This window comes from Equus przewalskii, chromosome 4 (genome assembly GCF_037783145.1).
Source record: "Equus przewalskii isolate Varuska chromosome 4, EquPr2, whole genome shotgun sequence".
Classification (NCBI taxonomy): Eukaryota; Metazoa; Chordata; class Mammalia; order Perissodactyla; family Equidae; genus Equus; species Equus przewalskii.
The window spans coordinates 101,222,561-101,241,549 of NC_091834.1; the positions used below are offsets into that span (position 1 = coordinate 101,222,561).

Genomic DNA, 18,989 nt, shown 5'->3' on the forward strand with positions numbered 1-18,989 from the left:
ACAGCTCAGGGTCACAGCTTTAGGCCTCAGATCGAAGTCCCTGGTTCATATTCACTCCACTTTGTTTACTTTCTACTTTTCTTCACAAAGGTGTCTGAGAAAGTAAAAATGAGCTCAGAGGGAGAAAGTATAAATCTGGTCCGATAACAATGGGCAGGAATAAAGCTAGCCACAAAGTTAACAGTAAAGACTATTTCTCCCAGAGACACACTGCAGCTGTAAAATGTCATAACAATCTTCTTAGAGAGAAACTTTATTCTCTAAAATCAGAGACTATCAGAAACTTTGCTGGGTGGAATCTTATCAGTAAGAATGAAACAGACCGCATTTACCAGGGCTGACATCATCCACCCCGTCCCCAGACTCGGCAGTTTCCGGCTCATGGGAAGGGCGGAAGACAACTGTTTGATGAGTGTGTGCCTATTTAATCTCCTCACAGTGCACTGAAACCTCAGCTTCTGCTGAGTGCCCCACAGTGCCCAGCACACAGTAGGACCTTAAGAAAGGGAAGTTAGATAGAAGCTCTAAGAAATCTCCAAGACAAGGATGTTCAGATGCATCTCTGGAGGAGAACTTCCTGTTTCCATGTTCCGACCCGTACACTCTCCTTTGTGGGCCAAAGACCCTCTCGTCTTCTGCTTCCTCGTCTGTAATATAGGAATAATAATGCAAACTCCCTTGAGCTGGTTTTTTCTGAGATAAACTGGGCTTTTCAACTCCTCCTGGGCTGCTCCAGATGAAACAGTTGGATCTCCTCCTTGACTTGCTTGAATAAGGTTTCCCCATGCTGGGGAAGGGGCAGAAGGCTTCCTGAGTTTTAGTTTCCTAAAAAGTAAACGGGAAGAGGGCTAACCGAGGACAAAGAAGACCACCCCAGTGGTCCCAAGCAGGCACTGGGAGGAAAGGGAGAGGGACCCCAGGACACTGGTCTTTGGTGGAGCTGAAGGACCAGCACCTGAGGAACATGCAGAAGAGGCACTGGGAAACAGGCACCTGGGATGTGGCTGTAGGGTGTGCCTGTAAAGCGAGAAGGGCCTGGTCACAGACCTGTGGAGGTCTAGAACAGCGGTTCTCAAAGTACAGCCCCCGACCAGCAGCCGCAGAGGACCTGAGACTTTTTAATCAGAAACTTTCAGGATGGGGCCCAGACATCGCTGTTCTAACAAGCCCTCCAGATCATTCTGACGCACCCTAAAATTAAGAACCACTGCTCTAGAGCAGAGTTCAGAGGACAAGCACTTTGACCTTGGTCCTTTGTTTTAATCCTGGCTCTCCCCATGAGCTCTGGCTGGTCCTGGGGCAGCTGCTAGAATTCCAAAGCCATATCCATCCCCTTCTCGGGTGTTTCGGTACCTGAGTCTTCCTACATGGGATGCAAAAGGAAGCCATCTGGATCTGTAGCAAGTCTTTCTAAAGTGGGGTCTCCTGACTCCATAAAGAGTTTGTTCCTAATGCCAGATCCTATCTGCATGTTTCACAAGCTCCCAGGAGGATTCCTAAGTACAGGAAATCTGAGGACTGGCCAAAGAGGTGCAGTCCACACACCAGGTCAAATCCTGGTGTCCCCCATTAGCTTTTCCTTGTGGTCCTGGAGCTGTGTGGCACATTCATGTTCTGCTAAGCCCACATTCTAGTCCCTTTGAGGGTCTCAGGTCTGCATAAATCTATTCAGACAGCTCCAGTTACGTAGCCTTTACATTTTTTGACTGATGGAAGCTAGGGACAAGAGGAAGATAAGAGAGTCGTTAGTTTAGTAGCAGGGTCCTGAATCCAAGGTCAGGAAGAGTAGATTCAGGTCCTGATCTTATCAATAAGGAGCTACGTGTGCTTGAGCAGACTGGTAATCTTGAATCTCTGTTTTCAGATGCCCACTGTGAAGGGCACAGACTAGTGATTCTGAAGGCCCTTCCAGCTATAAATGTCAGTGTCTGTGCTTTTCCAGAAAGGGTAGGGAGGTGCCTACAGGGAGAGGAACCTGTTGCTTGTTTTGCATCAGCAAGATAAAATTGTAGTGAGGCAAGTTTGGCAGCTTCCAGGAGGCCCAGCCTGTATAAACATCCACGGCAAAAATTTGTAGGGATGTTGGGCACAGCTGCACAGGTACAAGGTATTACTTAGGCCTATGCTTATACCAGGGGGTATAGCTCAGGGGTAGAGCATTTGACTGCAGATCAAGAGGTCCCTGGTTCAAGTCCAGGTGCCCCCTACTGTTTTTCACTCTTGCTCACTGGAGCTGGTGTTAAAGATTCAGTTCCTTTCCCTAACCGTGAGTCTCAGGATACTGAGCATTCCCAAATCTGGAAAAAAGTCAGGGTAACTTACAACCCTGTCACTGAGCACCACAGTCCCAAAGTGATAGGTTCCTCTAACTCTGACCTTTTATTTCACTTACCACAGGTCTTGTTCTACCCGGGCTGACTTAGGTTCACTTTTTCTACATGTTTTCATTGCCCCAGATCAGTGGTGTGCTGTTAAATATTTAACAACCAGCTCTTGGGGAGGGGCATTGCTGATTTTTAGTGTTTTCCAATTTCATGGTGTAAATATTCTCACCATGGCCAATTTCAAGCTACAAACATAAGATCACTAAACATGGAGTTGGGAAGATATGCTAACAAGTGACCCTCTGGTGCAAGCCAGCTCAAGCACACCACTGTCCCTAACCCTTCTTCCCTACAGAGACATGGATGGGCTCTTTGACCCCTATTTTATCCTCACAATGCTTACTGATGTCAGAGCAGTGACTGTTACTCATCTGTTCATCCATGGAATCATGCATTCACTCAAGACATATTTGATTCCTACTCAACGTCAGATAGGAAAGACAGAGCTGAGAAAACAGTCTGTGGTGTACAAAGCAGTCACATGAAGAAATGGTCAGGGGAATGATAATGATAGCTAGATAAAAGAGGAGTGCTATTTTAAAACAAAAGGATTTCTGTTATCAGAAGTATGTTAGACTAGATCATCTAAAACTCCTACCTCAAAACACCCAGGAATGCAAACAAATATCTGTTCATCAGTACAGCTGAGCTCTTTTGACAGTAAAGAATATCTTGGAGTTGGGGGTGGGGAATGAACTAAACCCCTGAGAGGTCAATTTGAACTGACCCTGAGGATGCCCGTGGTGGTTATGGTGGGATAACTTAGGTGCTGAATTTTAATAGCCGTGTGAGTCCAGGAGATTAGGTCTTAGACCTGGAATCCCCTTTGCTCCATATAAAATCAGACTCGTAGAGAGCCACTCCATTAGCAAAAGAGTGGGCTAGCAAAACACTAGAACAAGAAGACAAGAGGCCCTTCTTTTCTTGGGAGGGAGGGAGGTGGGGAGAGGAGAATTCAGAACCATAGATCTATCCTCACATTTAGTAGGGCTTTGGATTTACCCTACCTATGTGGTTCAGCTGAAATTTAACGTAAAAAAATATGCCCAGGCTAATAATGATTCTGGAGAACAGAAGCAAACACAGACTCTGAAGGGCACACCCCCAAACCAGGCCACACAGCATTCCCACTGATAAAACCTGGTTTAGGATGGGGTCACAATTCAACATAATAAAATACACGAGGAATCAGTCGACCTGAGTGACACCCATAGAACAAAATAAAGAATGTCAGATAGCAGAATTATCAGATAGACATTATAAAGTAAGTGTGGTTAAAATTATTAAAGATAAAGGGAATTGAATATATGAGAATATGTGGTTTTTAAAAAAATGAAGCAGATTCATCTAAAATGAAAAATACAATCACTGAAATTAATAGTATAACAGCATATTAGACAGAGACAGAGAGAAGAAAGATTTGGGAGTGAAATAGAATATATATCTTTAAAAAATTACCAAGAATGAAACACAAGGTTTAAAAAAATGGAAAATATGAAAGAATGGCTAAGAGAGATGGAGACTAGAATAAAAGGTTCCAACAAATATGCCAAATACAAATCCCAAAAGGAGAAAATATAAAGGAGGAGAGGCATTATTAAAAGATTTAATGACCGAGAATTTTCCAGGCTTGTACAAAGACACAATACCTTAGATTTAGGCATCAAGAGTTCCAAGAAAGAAAAATAAAAGTAAGTCCACACCTAGGCTCATTGCAGCAAAACTTCGTAATACCATAGACAAAGGATGACCTTAAAAGCAGCCAGACAGAAAAGACAAACCACTACAAGGGAATAATAATTAGACTGACAGCAGACTTTCAACAGAAGCAATGAAGCCTGGGAAACAATGGAATAAAATACAAAAAGTGTGAAAGACAATGACTAACTTGGAATTCTCTACTCAGCTCAACTATCATTTAGGAGCGAGAGACAAAAAATAAGATATCTTAATGTAACTGAAAACATTTACTTCTAATACATCCTTGCTTAAAGAACTTTTAAAAGTCGTACTTCAGAAAGAAAACCAGGCCCAGAGAAAAGAGCAAGGCAAGAGAAAAAATAGTGAACAAAGATAGTGGCAAGCATGTTGGTAAATCTAAACAGCACAGAACAATTTCACACAAGACAGAGGGGAATTACGTGATTAAAGTCACACGCTAAAGTCCTTCCATTGTTTGGACGGAGGGTGGATATAATGATTAATGTTAGACTATATTAAATCGAATCTGTGTGTAAAATTTTAAAAGCATTGAAAAGGCAAAAATTTCAAATCAGTAGAATGAAAAAGGTGAATAAAGAAAAACTAATCAATCTAGTAGAGGGGAAAAAATGGAGAAAAAGGCACAGAAAAAAATCAGAATCAATAGAAAGCACAAAATAAGATGGTAGAAATGAATAAAAATATATTTCTGATTACAATAAATGCAAATGAATTATCTGCCAATTAAGATTGAGACTGTCATATTGGATTAAACGGCAACAACAACAAAATCCATCTACAGGCTTATAAAACACACACCTGAAACATACAGAAAGTTTGGGAGTAAAAGGATGGAAAAAGATATATCAAACAAATATTAATCAAAATACAGTTAGTGTAGCTATATCAATGTCAGATAAAATGGATTCTAGATTAAAAGTATTATTAGGGATAAAGTGTTAATTCACAATAATAAAAAATGAACATGTTCCCAGGAAAATACAATTCAAAACTTTTATACACAGTCTCAAAATGTGTAAAGTAAAAATTGACAAATACAGGGAGAAATTGACAAATGCACAATATTGAAAGGCAGTTTTAACACATCTTTCTCAGTAACTGATAGCTCAAAAAAGCAAAAAATGATGAGATGTAGAACACATAAATAACACAATCAATAAGTTATTGCATGTGGCCACAAAGCAAGTCTCAGAAAATCCTAAAAAAAATCAACATCATATACTATATTCTCTTAGTAGAAGGCAAAACTCACAAACAAAAAGATAACTTTTAAAAAGATCCATACATTTGGAAATTAAATAACCTCATGGATAGAAAAAGAAACAATAAAAATTGGAAAACATTTTTAAATTGCAGCCATTTTCACTGGAGGAGTGGACAGCACCATTTACCTTTAGAGGATGCTAGCTAATTTTTTGGAGAAAACTATAGCTGGCTAGTTCACCAAAAGCTAATTCACAAAATGACCAGATAGCCAAATATGATGAAAGTTAAACCACTGAATATCAATTTGCTGAAAAACCAATTTGAATTATTGAGAGTTTTTAAAAATTTTGTTTCATCAGTGCTCCTGTCTTTGTCCCTGTCCAGAACTGTCAAATAAATACTTTAAACTGAATTTAGGACAGTTCTCCACAATCATTTTGAAATGCAGAAACAGAAGCAGAGGTGGATACAGGAAGCGGGTCAGAGGTACAACTCAAATTGGGGGGGCAGGAGGATAGAAGGGAGGTTTCTCAATAACTGGGAGAATTCGCCATTCAGCAAATTGATTTTTGGCAAACTGGTCACTCAGGAAATAGGACGTTGGAGAATGGCTCTTAGCAACTGCTGACCCAAAGTCTATAAATGGAGCCAAAGTCTGGTGGCAGGGAAGTCAGTCAAAAGGCGTCCAGATGCTGTATATGCTGAAATAAGGCTGCGTCTTTCTTGAGCAGAGATGCCACTTTTTTTTCTTACATGAAGGGATTTTAAAGTTTAGGCACCCTGAGACTGACGGTACGGCGTGGGGAGGAGCTGGGAGAAGGAACCCTACTGGGAGGAGGTCCACCCCAGCAAGAAGATGGGACACCAGGCCCAAAGCACAGACAAGAGACTTACCACGAGGTGCTGTGGCCTTTAGGGATGATGAGATCAGATGCTGAACTTTAAGTTTTCGTTTTCCATGTCCTGAAACCCTTGGGATATCTTCAAATCCTCGGGGGACACACACCGGTCCTGTTCCAGCGATTGATTCGGTAGGCGTGAAGGAGGGGGTTCGCGGAGGTTTGGGGCTGTGCGTGATTGACAGTGATCTCCCCTCACGCCTGTCCTCGGAGGCCGGGCCAACGATGTTGGTTGTGTACCCCAGGGAGGTGACCAGCAGCAAGGCCAGCGGAAACGCATGGCAGGCCAGAGCTGCTATAGGGACCAACACTGGGACTGCTGGAGAAAAATTCCCTTTCCCCAAATATTCCAGAGGAAAAAACCCTGTGGGGGAGGGGGCCCGCGAGGAAGTGGGCTCTCTGGGCAGCAGGCACCTCCTCTTCGCTGGACCCCTGCAAGTTGCTGTCTTGCTGAGGAGATTTATCCCCATATACCCATCTTCTCTGAGCTGTTCTAACAGGGGGTCTTCCTCCAGACCAGGAATGAGGCTCATTGAGCTCAGCCGGGGTCCTCTCCCTGGGCGCCCACCACTCTCCCTCCCACCCCGCCGCGTCCCATCTGACCAGGAGAATGGTAGGACCCACGCTTCATTCGTTCATCACACGTTTATTTGGGGGCCTACGACGTGCCAGGAACTTACGAGGTTACTACAGTCAACCAAATAGACCGGCAACTAGTCACCTAAAATAATGACACACGGGTCAACGCTATGGTGAGCGAGGAAAGCGGGTGACAGATTTGAGGATGCGCCGGGGTCTGACTCTGGCCCACCCACGACCGTGACCAGCACCGTCCGGCCTGCAACCCCCTCCCCACCCCTCAGGACCCGCTCTCCCCACCCTCGCGGGCGGCCTCAGCCACGGTCAGCGTAGCGGATGCGCCCTCTTGAAAAGGCAGGTCCCGTTTCCTCCGAGCATCCCCACCTGGCACAGAGGATGCGCTAAGTAAAGGCTTGATGCAGGAACGAAAGGAGCGGTGGAGAGACAGAGGGATGGATGCGTACACGCCGGCAAGCACACCGCAAGCTGGCCACCGGGCGTGTCTGGGCGCCAGGTCCCTCTGGGCAGCCTCCTCAGGTCGCGGGCAGAGACTGGCCGGCGAGGTGGGCGTCGACCAGGCAGCGTCAGGCTCGCCACGCCCCCCTGACGGCGCCGCGGCGCTCTCTGGGAAGTGTAGTTCGCGCCTGCGCTCGGTAGGCCGCCGAGGCCGAGGGTCTCCGGGCGGAAGCGTCCCACTCCTCCTGGGTCGCTAGGCGCGGGGGCGAGCTCGGCGAGGCGCAGGGCGGGCCGGGGCGCGCCCACCCCCGGCCCTTCCCCTCGTCCCTCGCCCCGGCCCCGCCTCCTCCCCCGCCGCCCTCGGCCGCCGCCGCCGCCGCCGCCGCCGCCGCGGAGGGTCGCGGCGCAGCTTGCGGGCGGGGAGCGGGCGCCCCGGGGCGCGCCGGAAGCTGAGAGCGGAGGCTGAGCCCGGGGATGGCGCGCCAGGTAAGGCGAGCAGGGGAGGACGGACGGACGGACGCCTGGGCCCGTCTGCTCAGCTAGGCGTACTGCGGCCCCCGGGGGCGGGGGAGGGGCGGAAGGGCCTGGGACCCCCAACTTTGGCATGGGGTTGTGCCGGGCCGGGCGGGCCTGGTGTGCAGGACTTCGTGCCGAGGAGTGCAGGTCCTCGGACGACCCCCTCCGTTACTGCCCGGCTCCTCACTCCCGGCACCCACCCCCACGCCCCCGCGAGTATCCATGTACGTGGAGCGTCTCTCCACCTTTGGAAACTCGTTCTTTTGGGTTAAGCATCGCCCTCCCTTGGCGTGGCTTCTTTTAAATTATCCTGGGAGTGGTGAGTATGAAAGCCTCAGGGGAATGGCTAAAAGTGACACTTTTTCTTGGTAGGATCTTGGACCCCTGGGGGGAGGTGCAGGGAACAAGGTCCCAAGTTTTATCTTCTAGGTGAGGTGTGTAGATCTGAGAGCCGAGGGAGAGCCCTAGCTGTCGCAGTTGGGCACAGCTTGGGCGGGTTGTGTGCGGGGCTGTGAAGGAGCCAGGAACCGTGATGATACCAGTGGGGCGTTGCTGCACGTTCTTCTGAGAGCCTGTTCTGTAGTTGGGGCAGCTCATGAGCTCGGTCGTACCTCCAGCAACTGTAGACTCCATGGTTGAGGGGCGGTGTTGGGGTAGTGGCTGGGGGAAGTCCTTGGCCAGGCAGAGCAGGCACTGTGCCAGCACTGTGGTGTCATTAATGCCCTGCAAGCTCTTGGGAGAAGAGAGAAGGCGGGAAAATTGGAGTGGTGGGAGCAAGGGCAGCCTCCTTTGCACCTCTGGCTGTCCAGTTAGCAGCCCACGGACACCCTTGCTCAGCTATGCCCACTGGTCCTGTACTAGGGCCTCCTCATACTGCTGTTTCCTCTTCTGAAAAATGAGAAGATTGGACCACTGATCTCAGATCTGATGTTTTGGGGAGGGTGTATCCTTACACTGTGTCGCTTCCTGAAGAAGGTGGCTAGGACAGGTCTTGGGGAGTGGTAGGTCACAGTCAGATGAAGAGGAACAGGGAAGGCCTCCTGTCTTCCTGTCTAGTGAGACTCCTAGAAGCCCAGGGGCGGGTGAGCACAGCCCATAGGTGGAGGGCAGCAGGGTGCAGGGTCTGACCTGGGAGCCCAAGGCATGCTGGGAAATCTAGGTTGGGAAGGACCATAAAGATGGCAGGGTCTGTGGCAGTTTTTTGCTGGGTTAGTGACACAGTAGAGAGAGTGTTTTAGGAGGACTGCATGGCAGCAGTGGGCTCGATGGCTGCTCAGTGACGACAATCCTGGATCAGCCCAGAAACCTTTTCTCCTGTTGCTTGAGGGAGGGAGGCCTGAGAGCCACAAAGAGGGTCAAGTGGGCCTAAGGAAGACACTGGGTCGCTGACCGTGGGTTTCCCTTTCCTAAAAGCCAGCGTTTGCGCCTGTGTTTGCACACTCATGCTTGCTCACTCCCTCCCATACACACACTCCCCACTCTTCCTCTGCTTATTCTGGGCAGAGGGAGGCACTGATTGGACCGCCCATCCTGGTCACAGTCGTTCCCATTCCCATGTTATAGGAACTTTGTCACAGAAGGGTTTGTCTTGAGGCCAAGATGGTGAAAGGCCTGGAAACCATCTCTTCCGGATGTCTAAAAGAGCTGGCTATATTTAGCTGGGAGATAGAGGCATTCGGGTCAGCAGCAGTGTGTGTGGAAGAGCCCGTTCTGTGTAGCTGGAGGTGGCAGGCTGTAACTGGCAGGTGGATGTTAGGCAGACAGATGTGGCTGCAGTAATACTACTCAGAGCACTTACTGCATCCCAGCATTTGTTCTGGGTACTTTTCCTATATTAATTCACTTAGTTTCCACAGCATCCCCTGGAGATAGGTTGTTATGATCCCAGTTTCATAGATGGGTTTGCTCAGGTCCCGTGGCTAGTATGAAGCAAGGCAGAGATTGGAGTTCCAGCAGCCTGGCTCCTGAGGTCAAGCCCTAACCCCCATGCTCTGCCCCTGTCTGTGTGTCCAGAACGTTGTAACTGCCAGCAATAGGACCAGCTGCTGGGAATGTAGTGAGCCACCCATTATCAAAGGCATTCAAGTAGAAATTGAAGAGCCATCCCATTTTGGGTGGAAGTTGACGTTAAAAGTTCACTGTTCTTTGAAGGTCAACAAGCAGTTGTCTGTGATTTCTAGTTCACAAGCGTGCCATGTTGGACAACTGGCCCCTGGGAAGAGGAGAGGGGTTGCGACTGAGCTGCAGCCCTGCCTTCTCCCCACACTTGTAAACTTAGGGTGTCACAATCACCCGAGAAGTTTGAAAGTGTCAATTTCTGGGCTCTGAAAGCACTAAACTTAGTTGTGATTTAGTAGATCTAGGATGAGGGGGGAATCAGCCCTAAATGAAAGGAAATTGTGAAGTAAATCCTTTGAATCTCAAAGCCCTTTTGTTTTTTCAGCGGTTCTGTTGTAGATAGCTTCTGTTGGGAGGAGCTGAGGACACGATGTTTCTCACTCGGTTTGCTCAACAAAGAACCTGTCTGCTGAGTTGAACCAGCTCTCCAGCAGAACTACCACCTGGCTCTGTGGGTCCTCACTCCCCATTCCCTGCTCCAGCTGGGCCAACAATGGCTACAGAAGCATCTCTTTGTACCCAGGACCCTTCCCCATCCTCCATCACCTCCTTAAAAATGTCTGCCAAATGTTAGCTTTTATTAAGAAGATACTAGGGATGATAATGTTTGGCACAGATACCCCCTTGGTCTATCTATACAAACTTTCCTGGGTAATAATAACTTTAAAAAATTGGATGCTTGATGTTTGGTGTCTTAGAGTCGCAGTCAAGCACAGCAGTTAGGGCACCAAAATCTCAGTCCCAAGGCCTGAGTCCTGGCCTTGGACTGTGGCTGTCTGCCGGCTCAGCACGCTGCTTCATCCCTCCGTGCGTCAGAAGCTTCGTCCACACATGAGGGTAACAGAATCTGATCAGGTGGCTGCACGCGCCTATTTTGTGAATCAAATGAAAGATCTGAAATGCTCTAAAATGTGTAAGATCGCACCTCTGCTGACGTTTGCTCCCCTTGAGAACAGAGCCTGTGTGACGCTCGCTCCCTTGGCATCCGGCAGAGTGCCTGTAACTCGTGAGTGTTCCAGTCAGCTCTCTGCTCCAGCCCCTCAGTCTGCCCTCCAGCCTCTGACAGGCCAACCTGTGCGCTCACACTCACACTCACACTCGAGGACCTGGACACTCCAAACTCTGCCCCATCCCTCGGCCCCCTCCTCCAGGTGGTTATCTGTCCCATGGGACTTGGTGTGACTCGTTTCCAGGTTCTGGGGACACCTTATTTTGCCCTAGTGTATTGGCCATCGTGGGAGTTAATAAATATTTGTGCAGGTAGGAAAAGACAGTGAGGTAATTGTATGGACCTTTCCTGCCCCCTTCCCTCTTTTCCTCAGCTGCAGCAGTGAGAGAATGGGACTGTAAATAGGGGGGTTCCAACCTTTTTGACTCTGTGACCCCCTTTCTTAACACTGAAAACTTCCCTGGGCCCCACATAGTTGCGTACATAGTATATTAGATTGTAGTCTTTCCATGTGTTTTAAGGTAAATTCAGTATTACCTTTAAAGGACACACGTGTATTCATCCCAGCAGCGTCTATATAGTTCTAAACATAGTCATCAAAGTGTTCAAGCAAAACGTGCACATTCAGCCAACAAACAGTGTTCATGTCCATTCAGACCCTGGGCCTGTTGGGACAAGCCGAGGCTCCCAGGTCTGCAGTGCAGATGGGGACTCCCTGACCGAAGGGTCTCCCTGCTCCACCAGCCGTGGGGTTCCTGAGCCTTGCTGGGGTTAGGACTCTGGAAGGGAGAGAAGGAAGAGGGTGTAGTGGGGAAGAGCAGGGAGGACCAGAGGACAGAGCAAGGCAGGTGGGCTGTGGATGTTGGGGGGGAAGGCAGTGGCCACCAGGCACGGTGGGGGATGAGGTTGCAAAGGTGGAACAAGGCTGGGCAGTGAGGCCTCCCTGTCAGAGGAGACAGGTGGGGCACAGTGCTCGTGTCTTGTTGGGAAGTGTGATGGGACCCTGTGTTGGGGTCCCCAAGAGCACCCCGGGTCAGAGATTTGCCAGGAGGACTCTCAGGACTTGGCATATAGTTGTGTTCACAGCAGTGATTTAATGCAGCAAGAGGCACAAAGCAAACTTAGCACAGGGAACAGGCATGTGGGCCATGTCGGGAGGAGCCAGGCGGGAGCTTCCAGGGTCCCCTTCTGATGGAGTCACACAGGCTGTGCTCAGTTCTTCCAGCAACAGTTGTGACAACAGCTTTGAGATGTTGTCTACCAGGGAGGGCCACTAGGGACTCAGGGCCCAGGGCCTAAACCTGGCATGGACCAAAATCCCAAAGTTCCAGAAGGAAAGCGGATGTTCAGCACAGACCGCACCATGCAAGGAGTCTGGGCCCATAAACCACCCTCATCAGTTAGAGAACTGTGGGAGCCCTCCCGAAATGCAAGTTCCCCAACGCCAGCCTGACACCAGCCTTGTGTGCAGGCCTTCCAAGGGATGGCCCTCTCAGGCCTGCTCTGCTCGCCCATCTGCGCAGACCCTAACGTTGGCTGTCTTTTTGTCTGTCCAAAGGTCAGGAAGAAATGGGAGTGGCTCCTGGAGAGCTGTTTTGGAGGGTGTCTAAGTGCATTCCTGAGAGGGAGTGACCATACCCGGCCAGAGGGCAGAGGTTAATTCAGGAGAGTCTGCTGGCCTGCTGAGCAGGCTGTCGGTGGTCAGAAACACATGGTGAGCTGAGGAGGAAAAGGCTGAGGGGTCTGACCACCTGCGGGTCTCCAGGCCTTGGGACCAAAGGCAGGTGGTCAGTGGGGAGGTACCCCCAGCCGGGGGTGTCAACGTGGTCCTGACCAGTTCAGAAGGAGAGTGGAGCATTGGTGGGTGTGACTGCGTGGTGCCACCTGTCAGAGGGTGACAGGCAGAGTGGGGAGCAGATGCTATCAGTGACAAGTCCGAGAGTTAGTTAACAGTGAGAGTTTTTAAAGTCACTGACTTGAGTTGATGAAACAAGGCAGTAGGTTATCTTCTTTGCTTTATTAGGACTGTCTTGATTTTATTGAATAATTTTTTCTTACAAAGAAATAGTTTAGCCTTTGTTTCTAAACCAGAAGGACCTTCCCATAATTTACATTCTGTTTGCTTAATTTGCACCCAGTTAATTTTTGCCATAATTTAAAAATTCATCCCTGTCAGGTGCTGGTCATCTAGGGTCTGCTGGCTGTTTTAAAGCCCACTTAGTGACTATTTTTAAAGAAGTTAAGACAGAAATGTCTCTTTTATCTTAAAAAGCTCTAGGGTAACAGAGGATGCTCTCCAAGGGTGACCTCAGGTTTCTTCTGAGCCCTTCTTGATGGAATGGACAACGGTGTACCAGGATTCCAGCCCAGAGGGGCGAAGGGTGAAAGGTCAGGGAGGGGCATGGGGGCGCGTAGCGAGATGGTGAGGACTGGACTGCGGCCTGGATGGGCTTCAGTGGTGTCATCTGTGGAGTGGTGTGTCCATGTGCTGCAGGGACTCTGTAGAGATGTGCCACGTGGGCTCGGTGACAAAGGCCACAGGTCACAGCTGTGGAGATCACCATGGCTGGCCAGGGCCGTGGAGGTCCGATGAGACCTGGAAAGTGAGGACAGGTGCAGCCCAGCCCAGTCTCAGTCTAGCAGAGCAGTCGGAACCGGAGACGACCTGCTTGGCCAGAGCGTCTGAAGAAGAAGAGCGGCTGGAGGACTGGATGCAGATCGAGGCGCCACGAATGCCGCACAGGGTGCGGTGCTGCCCAGGGCGTGTGGCTGCGCAGGGTGTGCGGCTTCTGGTTTTCCTTGTTCACCACCTGCACAGCCGTCTGTGCTCGTGAGGGAGGCTCTGCCTCCTCTGGACTTGCAAGGCTGGGACACTCTTCCTTAGGGTGGGGCTGGAGGAGCAACGTAAACACTTTACTTGCTTGATTCCTGAATGTTGGATCATCTCCACTAAAAAGTATGGAGTGGTTTTGTTTTTTTTGTCATACTTATTATTCACTTTATTTGTAAACTTTTTTTAATGCCATATTACTAGGATCCCAGGTCCTTGCACATTCAAAGGGAAGTTTGCTTGTTAACCTCAGTGAATCTCTAACATGATGAATATAGGGCTGGCTGGGGTTCCCATCCTAGGGTTAACCTTTTCTTGGGCCCAGGCTGCAGAGTATGAGACTGTCTGTATTAGCGTTCTGGGGTGCCATAACAAAGTCCCCCAAACCGGGGACTTTAAACAGCAAATTTATTCTCTCTCAGTGTGGGAGGGGAGAAGTCCATGTCAAGGTGTTGGCAAGGCCATGTTCCCTCTGAAGGCCCTAGGGGAGGATCCCTCCTCATCTCTTCCAGCTTCTGGTGACCTCAGGCATTCCTTTGCTTGTGGCAGCATCACTCGGACATCACTTCCAGTGTCAGGTGGCCCTCTCCTCCCTGTGTGTCTGTGTCTCTCTCTTGTTAGAAGGACACCACTCATACTGGGGTAAGGGCCCACCCTACTACAGTATGACCTTATTTTAACTAGTTACATCTGTAATGACCCTATTTCCAAATAAGGTCTCATTCACAGGTACTGTGGTGAGGACTTCAGCATATCCTTTCCGGGACACAGTCTTGCCCCAACCGCTGTCTCCTGAACAGATTCCCGCTGCTCCTTTGCCTGCTCCCGTGTGTCAGGCCTCACCCCATGCTCTTACTGTTCCCTGCTCCCAGGTGTCCACCAGGAGACACAGGCTGGGTCACCAAGTTGAGGACAGCTCGGCTGGCCTTCCTGGGTTGGAACCAGCCAACTCCCTTGAGATTGTGCCCACAGGTGTCCATCGCCTTCCAGGACCTGGCCGTGTGGTTCTCCAAGGAGGAGTGGCGGCTCCTAGGGGAGGGGCAGAGGGCGCTCTACCGCGACGTGATGCGGGAGAACTATGAGATGCTGGTCTCGCTGGGTAAGGAGCTGGCTGTCCCTGGCCTTTCTGGGGAGGCAGCGGCAGCAGATGTGGCAGGAGTTCAGGCTGAGAAGTGGAAGGGAGGCAGGATCCAGCACCAGGCGGGTCCTGAGCTGCCATGTGACCCTGGGACCCACTGGGCCTTAGTCGTCATCTACAAAATGAACAGCGTTTGAGGTGGCGTTCCGAGAGCTGTGAGGCTGAGCTGGGGGCTTGGCTTATCTTTTATGCCACTGTTGTTTCTGTGGACTTTACTAGGGCTCTGGGTACAATTTGGTGGGATGCTCAAAAGCTGGCAAAACACAGATTGGTGGTCTCCGGGCCTCTGACACTCATGGGTCTTGGGGTTGGAGTAGTCACATGAACACGTATGTAAACAGGTGCATGGATGTTCAGCGTGTGATTGTGTGTAGGAGGGCAGAGGCCAGCTTCCGCTCCCAGGATGACTGTCTCCCTTTTCTTTCCCAGGGACAGCTGAGCTTCTTCCCCTCTCTGCCTTCCTGTCTCCCACAGAGCCTGGAGGAGCTATGGGAGGCGGAAGCAGTGCTGATGAGGGGCAGGAGCCTGCTAGGGAAGGCCCCTCGGGTGAGTAATTCTTGGCAGACCAGGGCCAGGCCCCTTTGGGCCTCCTGGCCCCCCTGGGCAGCCTGGGTCCAGGTGGGCTCACTCTTGTCCCTCCCACCCTTGTGATCCTCAGCCCCTGGCTCCACTCCTCAGGGGACACTGTGACCTCAGCCCTACCCACCTGCCACCCTCCCCACCCCAACCACTCCCTGACCTTTAACCCCTTACCCCTTGGGGCTGGGAGCTTGGTACACTGTTGCCCATTGCCTGAAGTACTCAGAAGAAACTGGGGGTTGCCCTTGGAGAGCATCCCCTCCTTGGGTCCCCTTCCTGCCACTACCATGCAGAGCTGGCTTGCAGCTCCTGAAGGTCCTGCCACAGGGCTGACATCCAGGACCTCAGCTGGTGGATGTAAGGCCAGGAGGCTAGGGGTACCAGGAGAGGCAGAGGGCCCGGAGTGGGAGGGAATGGAGGCAGCCTCCTTAGCCTCCCCTCAGGGAGTAACAACCAGTGACAGAGGATGAAAGAGCCCAGTTACTCGGGGTCCCCAGCCCCTAGTCCTGACTGTGCCGGTAGGCAGGTCACGTGGCCTGAGCCCAGGTCCTCTTTGTCTCATGGACGTGGGTCTCTCCTTTGCTGCTCCTCACGTGGGGGGAGGATTACAGGAGATGCTGGTGTGAAGTCGCGCCCAGAAGCCTGCAGGCTGAGCTGGGGGTTTACTGTGGCCTCTCCGGCAGGAGGAACTCCCCAGCACAGCCTGCACCTCACCGCCCTGGTGCAGCTGGTGAAGGAGATCCCAGAGTTCCTGTTCGGGGAAGTCAGCCCCGAGAGTGGGGGAGCCAGCCTGGACGGGGAGCGGGCGAGCCCCGAGGGTGAGTTGGACAGCAGGGCAGCCTCACTTTCTACAAGATCAAGTTCAGGCTGTGGGCAGCGCCATGCACTGGGTGCCCACCCAGCCCCTGCCAGACCTTAGGCAGAGTGGGCCGTTTCGTGACCGCCCTAGTGGCATTCCTGCCCTCTGAGAGCATGTGGATGGTTGTGAGACAGCAGCTTCTGACTGTTCTCATAGTGGTTTCTACGTGGCTTCAACCACATGCTCGTGGCCCCATTGCATTGTGCCCTGTGTGGATGGCCAGTCCTTGTTCCGTAGATGAAGAAAAGGAAGCTGTGCCTTGTCTGAATAGCCAGTGGGGACCCAGGTGCCCCTCGCAGCTGGTGCTCTTCCCCCCTCCCCAGCCTCTCCCTCCTTCCCTGGGCTCTGCTCACTCCCTCATTGCTCTCAGCTCAGGCCTCACCTCCTCGGAAGTCTGACCTCCCAGCCCTAGCCCATAGGGTTCCCTGGAGTCTGCTCAGTTGATGGTAAATGAAACAGGAAGTGGGGGTGGGAGGGATCTTATCAGAATAAGACAGTGGCTATGAATCTATGTTTTGGAGCCAAATGACAACACAACGGTTACTGACGTCCTGGTCGTTTTTAGTGTAATGCAGCAAGGAAGGGCCTGGGTGGGACAGTGTTGGGGGCGTTTTACCCATTGTTGGGCTTAAATTCTGGCTTGGGTGCTCTTTCCTTCCTCCCTGACAGCAGCTGTGGCCATGGAGACTTGCCCTCTTCAGGGCCTGCTCGACTGCCTTCCGGACACGCCTGTCAGCCGGCCCAGCCTGGCCACTACGCCCAGCGGCAGCTCGTCATCCAGTGGCCCGTCCAGAACCCGGGGCCAGGGAAGCCCCCTCGTGCTCAGTGAGTGTGAGCCAGCGGGGGACCCCATGCCCTCTGCAATTTCTCTGGGACTTAGTTTCCCTCATTGCTAAATGGGAGCAAGCTCCCTGGGAGCAGGACACGTGCTCAGCCTCTGTCTGTTGACCAAAGAGGAGGCGTGATGCTGGGTCCCCGGGTGGCCTCCCACTGGCCCTGCTTGCGAGGCCTGTGTGCTCAATGCACAGTAGGCTCAGGGCGGTTTCTAGCAGGCAGGCTGTGGGCAGGTAATGTACTTGTGCGCACCTGATCTGGTTCCCTGATGTTGTCAAGGCAACACTAAGACCAGTGGAGGGCGGGGGTGGCCCTTAGAATTTCTCTGGGGTCTCATTTTATTTTTAAAAATTCTTGTAAAATTTGCGTTTGTCTGGATATTTTTGTTAAAAATACTTTAAATTGGTAAGGAATAAAATGGGCACTCTGGAAAGACATAATCCATTTAGCCCGTGGTTTCAGGTGTCTCCAGTAGATGTGCTCTGGGCATCCAAGTGCCCAGATTTGAGAAGCGTGAGTGCAAGCTTGGGGCCTGCGTGTTGAGGCTGCTGAGCCAGAGTCGGAGGCTGGAGTTGGGGGAGGGTCTGGGGTACTGAGAGTGAATGGTCTTGGTATTTACAATTACACCAGTGGGCACAGGGAACAGACCCCACCTGCCTCAGGCTGCACTCCTGGAACAAGCCTGGCAGCAGCTGGCTCTGACACAAGTTCAGGTCCCAGGACTTGGCTGCCCCCCAGGGATTTGGGGAGCTGGAGGGGCCTGTCCTCTGTGGGGACCAGATCTAGGAGGCCTAGAAAGGCCTTCCTGTCTCTCCTGCAACAGAAACTGCTGACAGACCGAGGCCAGAAGAGGAGGAAGGCTCACGAACCCCGGTCAGGGAGCCCAGCCCTCCCGCCTGTGGCCTTGGCAGGAGGAAGAGCCACAGAAAACAGGAGAGAGGGACCTCGGCGCCAGGTGAGTGGCTGGCTTTCCTGAGAGTGAGGCCTGCCCTTGAGCTGTGTGAGGCAGGACATGGAGGTGTGTGTGGTTCATGGAAGGGTGTCCTGTGGCTCTCCCTAAGAGGCAGGCGTCATCCCTGTTCTGACAGGTGGGAAACCTCAGATGCTGCGAGTGTCCCACAGCTGCCACCGTCAGGGTTGCACTAACCCTGGCTGATCTTTCAGGTGCCGCAGGAATCTCTCCTGGGAACAGCCCCTTGCAAGGCCTCATCAACTGCCTGAAGGACATCCTCGTGCCTGGGCCCCAGCATCCTGAGGCGTCCCCGAGCTTACTGCCTCCTGTCCCTGGCCTGTCACGGCTAACCAGGGCAGAGCTGGAGCCTGGGAGCCCGCCCTGGGGAGGTAAGGCCCTGGGGGCCTGTGTCCTCAGGCCAAGGTTTCTGAAGCCCCTGAAAAGCTTGGAATGCCTTTCTATAGATATTTGTCTATAAATATAATGTCTTCCTGAAGGATCATTCCCAACCTGGCTGCTCCAGTATCATCTGTGTCATATTTCTAGAGCCAGGTGGCTTTCTTAGGAGAACAGCAGTTGGTCATCTAGAAGAAGAAAACTCAAAAACACATTTTGCCCTGGATTCTTTTGTGTTCTTTACTCTTCCTAATGTGAGACCTCTGGGGAGGAGATGCCAGCGAGTGTCACTTCAGGTTGATGCTAAGTGAGATCTTAGCGTGGACTTAGAGGATTGGGTGCCAGCCCTGGAGTCGAGCACCTCTTAGCTGGGTAGACTGTGAAAGGCTCCTGAAGTCTTTGAGCCTCGGTTTCCCCATCTGTAGAAGGGGGTAGTTGTTCTCACCTTAGAGGGCTGTTGTGAGTCCTGGGTACTGTGATGTACTTGTGTGTACATGTGTTTGTAAAAAACTTGGTCCTCCTCAATTGGAAGTTCTGTCCAGGGCCCAGAGCACTGTCTGCAGGAGCAACCC

At 51.2% G+C, this 18,989-nt stretch overlaps 1 protein-coding gene, 1 long non-coding RNA gene and 1 other non-coding gene across 24 annotated transcripts in view; 2 read left to right on the forward strand and 1 right to left on the reverse strand.

The window, feature by feature from the left end:
* LOC139082933 (uncharacterized) overlaps window positions 1-7,438 on the reverse strand; it is a 68,392-nt gene extending 60,954 nt beyond the window's left edge. The window contains exon 1 of the long non-coding RNA XR_011539307.1: window positions 6,207-7,438. This is a non-coding gene — a long non-coding RNA (uncharacterized lncRNA). The remainder of the gene's footprint in view (window positions 1-6,206) is intronic.
* Window positions 2,135-2,206, forward strand: TRNAC-GCA (transfer RNA cysteine (anticodon GCA)). The gene has a single exon. It is a non-coding gene; the product is annotated as a tRNA-Cys (tRNA).
* Window positions 7,439-7,573: 135 nt separating the features above from the next.
* The window catches only part of KRBA1 (KRAB-A domain containing 1), a 36,885-nt gene continuing 25,469 nt past the window's right edge, over window positions 7,574-18,989 (forward strand). For 9 of the 22 annotated variants that reach the window (XM_070616706.1, XM_070616707.1, XM_070616709.1 and 6 more), the window contains exons 1-6: window positions 14,371-14,758; window positions 15,227-15,343; window positions 16,060-16,194; window positions 16,905-17,060; window positions 17,893-18,024; window positions 18,234-18,410. In XM_070616706.1, coding sequence (XP_070472807.1) covers window positions 14,506-14,758; window positions 15,227-15,343; window positions 16,060-16,194; window positions 16,905-17,060; window positions 17,893-18,024; window positions 18,234-18,410 — 970 coding nt within the window. In that variant the 5' untranslated portion in view covers window positions 14,371-14,505. Of the gene's footprint in view, window positions 7,733-14,170; window positions 14,759-15,226; window positions 15,344-16,059; window positions 16,195-16,904; window positions 17,061-17,892; window positions 18,025-18,233; window positions 18,411-18,989 lie in introns of those variants that run through there. The other 13 variants (XM_008541847.2, XM_070616693.1, XM_070616705.1 and 10 more) reach the window with 7 other exon arrangements.